Genomic DNA, 3,965 nt, shown 5'->3' with positions numbered 1-3,965 from the left:
CCCCCGCCCCTTTTGTACCCTGGAGCTTGCACCTTCAGCATGTTCAGCTCTGGCAAGCCTAAAAACTTAAAACCCTCCCAACATCTATATTTTCCTGATGAGTGCACGAGATCTTCCATAGACTCCCATGTTTAATTCTTCAAATGCAATGCCTTCGCAGCTCATGAGCTCTGCGCACCTCAGTATGACACATCACTCTGCTCACTTCAGTGTATCTATCTGATGTAGTACCACTCACATATAACTGTATGTGGGCAACAAGCCACACATCACTGTATTATCTGAGAAGGGTTCCAAGCACTCTTCATGCACTTCCACTGCAGCCAGAACAAGCAGCACTCAATAGTGGCATTACCTGTCTTCTCCAAAGACATGAATAGTAAACCAAACAGCTTATGGCATTTGCATTTACACCACAGCATGGTACAAGCTATGCATGTTTTACAGGTACCCAATTATCTCACAGAAAATTGCAACTTTACTATAAAATAATTTATTATACAGCAATACACAACTTTAAGCAACAGGCTTATATACATGCACAAAAAAACTGCTGACTACCCTACTCAGGGACTCTAGCTCTTTTGCCCTTGGCCTTGCGGACCTCTTCTATCAGATCTTTTAAGTACTGAATTTCCTTACTAAGGGAATCTGCTTTCTCCTTCAGGGCCTGATTCTTCTGCTCCAACTCCCTGCACTCCCCAGACAGTGCCTCCTGTTCTGCCCTCTTCTTCTGCCGGTAACGTGTGGCAGCTGTCTTATTCTGCTCCATCTTTTTCAATTTCTTATCTATTTTCTTTTCTCCTTTCATCTTGGCTGATACTACCTTCTCTGCAGGATGATCATATGGTTTGGACCGCACAGAGCCACAGCTGGCATCTGTAGGGAACTGGTTGTCAATAGGAGATCCAACTGAGTTGGTAGGACTATGTTGGGGTGTTCCCAGGTAGGAGTCTGGGCTCATGCATACTCCACTATCATCTGAATGGTTCTCCTCCTCTTTCTCAGACTTGGTGATCACTACCACAAAGGTGGGGCCCTCCTGTTTTCTTTCTCCTTCCAGAACATCCACTTCACTACCTAGTTCTAAACTAAATGAATGGTCTGGAGTGGAAGTCAGAGACCCTGGGGAGAGGGGAAAAGACCAAAGGGAAGCCAATGGGGCCATTGGATCTGCTCCAATTGGAGATTCGGGGAGATGGGTGATTAGGTCAGTTATCAGTGGAGGTTCTTTGTTGTGAAATTCCTGGATGGTAGGGTTAAATAGGAGATCACACGTGTCTTCCAACGTGGCCATCAGCTCGTCTGGTGAGACGGTGGCTTCCAGATGTTCCATACCTAACAGGGCATCAAAATCAAATTCCTTCAGATCCATCTTCTCCACCATCCACTCCATGCCAGAGAAGGCATCCTCTGTACAAAAAAAAATTTACCATTTCAGTAAACCAGCAGCAGTAATCTAGAAAAACTGAGAACACCTTCCCTATCTCTTCTTATTGGTACGAAAAAATACAACCATCAGAAAAATCTGCCACTAGCTGCAGAAGCCTGCAGGGTACAATGTAAGCCATCAGCTGTTCCAACATTCCATCGCTCTTACACCCAACACCTGAAGAATTCAGAGCCATGTGAAATATACAGCCATGCTTGTTTCCTGTGACCTCTGCCAGAGAGTAGTACCATAACAGTTTGTATGTTATTAGAAGGGCAACAGAAGTGTCACTTCACCAAACACCAATCCAGTAACCAGCAATTCTGTATTGTGTAAGCAGTGTAGCACATATGCTTTCCACGCAGAGGTATGTGTGTGAGGTTACCTTCCCATTTATGAAAACCTCCCAATTTTATTTAATTGGAGTGTTAATAAATATATTATGTGCCATTGTAACAGATACATTTTATGCAAACAAATAATACCTTACCCTGGCTGCTATCTATGGTGTTGCCTAAACCGTCCACAGCAAGCCAATTGGAGGAGACTGCCTTAGCCTTTTCGCTGGAGAACCCATGCGAACCGAGGGGCTCGGCCACCTCCAGGTAGTCATCTAGGAGTCCCAGACTTTCCTCAGCCACCGAACACGGCTGGCTGAAGGGGGATAATGAATCCCCCAACAGCATCTCGTTGTTCAAGAGGCTCATCTTCGTCAGTTTTTAATGCTTTGATGTCAAAGGATGTAGACAAGTAGAGGGTCTTTTTGTCGACTACAGCAATGCTGCTGTGCGGTGCCTTGAAAAACCTGCAAATAGAACTTTAATTCATCAGTACTTGTTCAATCAGCACAGTAGCTCTTTAAAAGCAATGCCACTTCAGGAAGTATGGTGGTACTCTTATGGACTTGTATGACCTCTCCATTTTCGGGACTGCCGTTTCCTGCAACAGGACACCTCTGCACTTCTTAATTTCTTACTAAAGGCTCGCCAGAGCCAGCCGCAGGCTCCAGGTGGGAGCAACCCAGCAAGGGCGGCCCGGCTTCCTCATGCCCAAATATGGGCACGGCTCGCGCCGGCCCCACCCACCCGCTGCCGTGACTCACGGCCACGCCAGCAGCCGCAGCCATTTCGTGATCCTGCCGCGTCCCTCTCCCCACCCCGGCAGCCGCCGCCATTTTGTATCTTGCCACGTTTCCACCGCGGCTCCAGGACCGGGCGCCTCCCGGCTGCCGCCGAGGCTTGGCACGGCCGAGTCCCGCTTAATACCGAGGATGTGTTTGTCCTCAGTGCTAGAGACGAGGTGGAAAAGGACAACGGACCTCTTCGAAATAAACCCACTGACAAAACAGGGCGTTTGAGCAAGAAACCGAATCGAGTGTCTCACACACCTTTTAGTGCTGTTTCCAAAGGATTATGAAACCCCTCTACATAACCAAGGGCACACAACGCTACAGTATTAAGGGATTACAGTACTGCTGCCAGCTTATGAACAGCCCCCGTTTAACCTACTCGGGACTATATACGAAACGGTACTCACACTCTCAGAACCCCGATGCCTCCGATACCCCATTTCCCCCCAGTTACAGAAGCGTTCCCCCACGCGGAGTAAAGAAAACCTCCCTAGGAATGCACTAACTCTTGCTCCCACAAAATGGAAAAAATCCCCAACTTTTGGGAATCTAGTGTTCTTGAACGACAGAAGACACAAAGAGTTCTCGTAGTTTCTTCTGAAATGGTATTTCCTGCCATTTCTGATACCCGCCGCCCCGGGGAGGTCGAGCCCCACAAGGATGTCCCCTCCCCCCCCCATCTTATTACCCAGGTACTTTTTTCCGAGAGATCCCATCCATTACCATACAGATGATAAACCCGCCCCCAAATCCCACTTAAAAAAGGGGAAGAGGGCGACTAGCAACACACTGGAGAGGGAATACCCGTCCCTCACACACAATACTCACGCCATGGTTGCAGATGCCGGGGATGTGCTGAGGCCGCCGCCGCTGCTGCTGCGCCTGCTGCACTGGCCGATGCCGCCGCTGGCCCTGCCGCCCTTAAAGAGCCATGGCGGCCAGGGGAGGGGAGGCTGCTCCGGTCCGCGCGGCGCGGGAAAGTGCTGCGCGAACACACACCAGCACTAGCTACTTCCGCGACAACAGACACACAATGAGGTGGCACCGCCCGCGCACGGTGTTTATATAGCAGCCGCCTTAACCAAAACAAGATCCGGCAGTGATGTGTCCTTCCGCCAAGGGTCACCTGCCTCTCACCAGCACCCGCCGGCCTGTAGCTTATCTTTCTGTCCTTCTTTCCGGCCATTCTGCTCCAGTTTACTCGCGGGAGCCACAGACAAAAGCTACCACTCCAGGACGGAGCAGCAGCGGAGGAACTATATGATGTACATCCGCGCCGTCCGTCTCCCCGCCAGGCGAGGCCGCATCACGTGATCAGAGCAGCTGAGGACGCCCCCTCCCGCGGGGAGCGGGGCGGGGGGGGGAGTTTGCCGCCAACAAAGACAGGGCGCTCGCATAGGGGGG

At 50.2% G+C, this 3,965-nt stretch overlaps 1 protein-coding gene across 1 annotated transcript; it reads right to left on the bottom strand.

Annotated features, from left to right (window-relative positions):
• Positions 1-470: 470 nt before the first annotated feature.
• ATF4 (activating transcription factor 4) lies at positions 471-3,730 on the bottom strand. Its single transcript, XM_010285966.1, has 3 exons — positions 3,390-3,730; positions 1,923-2,237; positions 471-1,413 (listed from the first exon to the last, which is right to left on the bottom strand). Exons 2-3 carry the CDS (start codon positions 2,137-2,139, stop codon positions 563-565), a joined length of 1,068 nt encoding a protein of 355 aa, XP_010284268.1. The 5' UTR covers positions 2,140-2,237; positions 3,390-3,730; the 3' UTR covers positions 471-562.
• Between the last annotated feature and the right edge of the window lie 235 nt (positions 3,731-3,965).

The sequence above is a fragment of the Phaethon lepturus genome, unplaced genomic scaffold, assembly GCF_000687285.1.
Source record: "Phaethon lepturus isolate BGI_N335 unplaced genomic scaffold, ASM68728v1 scaffold21564, whole genome shotgun sequence".
NCBI classification, from domain to species: domain Eukaryota; kingdom Metazoa; phylum Chordata; class Aves; order Phaethontiformes; family Phaethontidae; genus Phaethon; species Phaethon lepturus.
The sequence above is the reverse complement of the archived record's forward strand: the minus strand, read 5'-3'. Positions and strand labels throughout refer to the sequence as shown.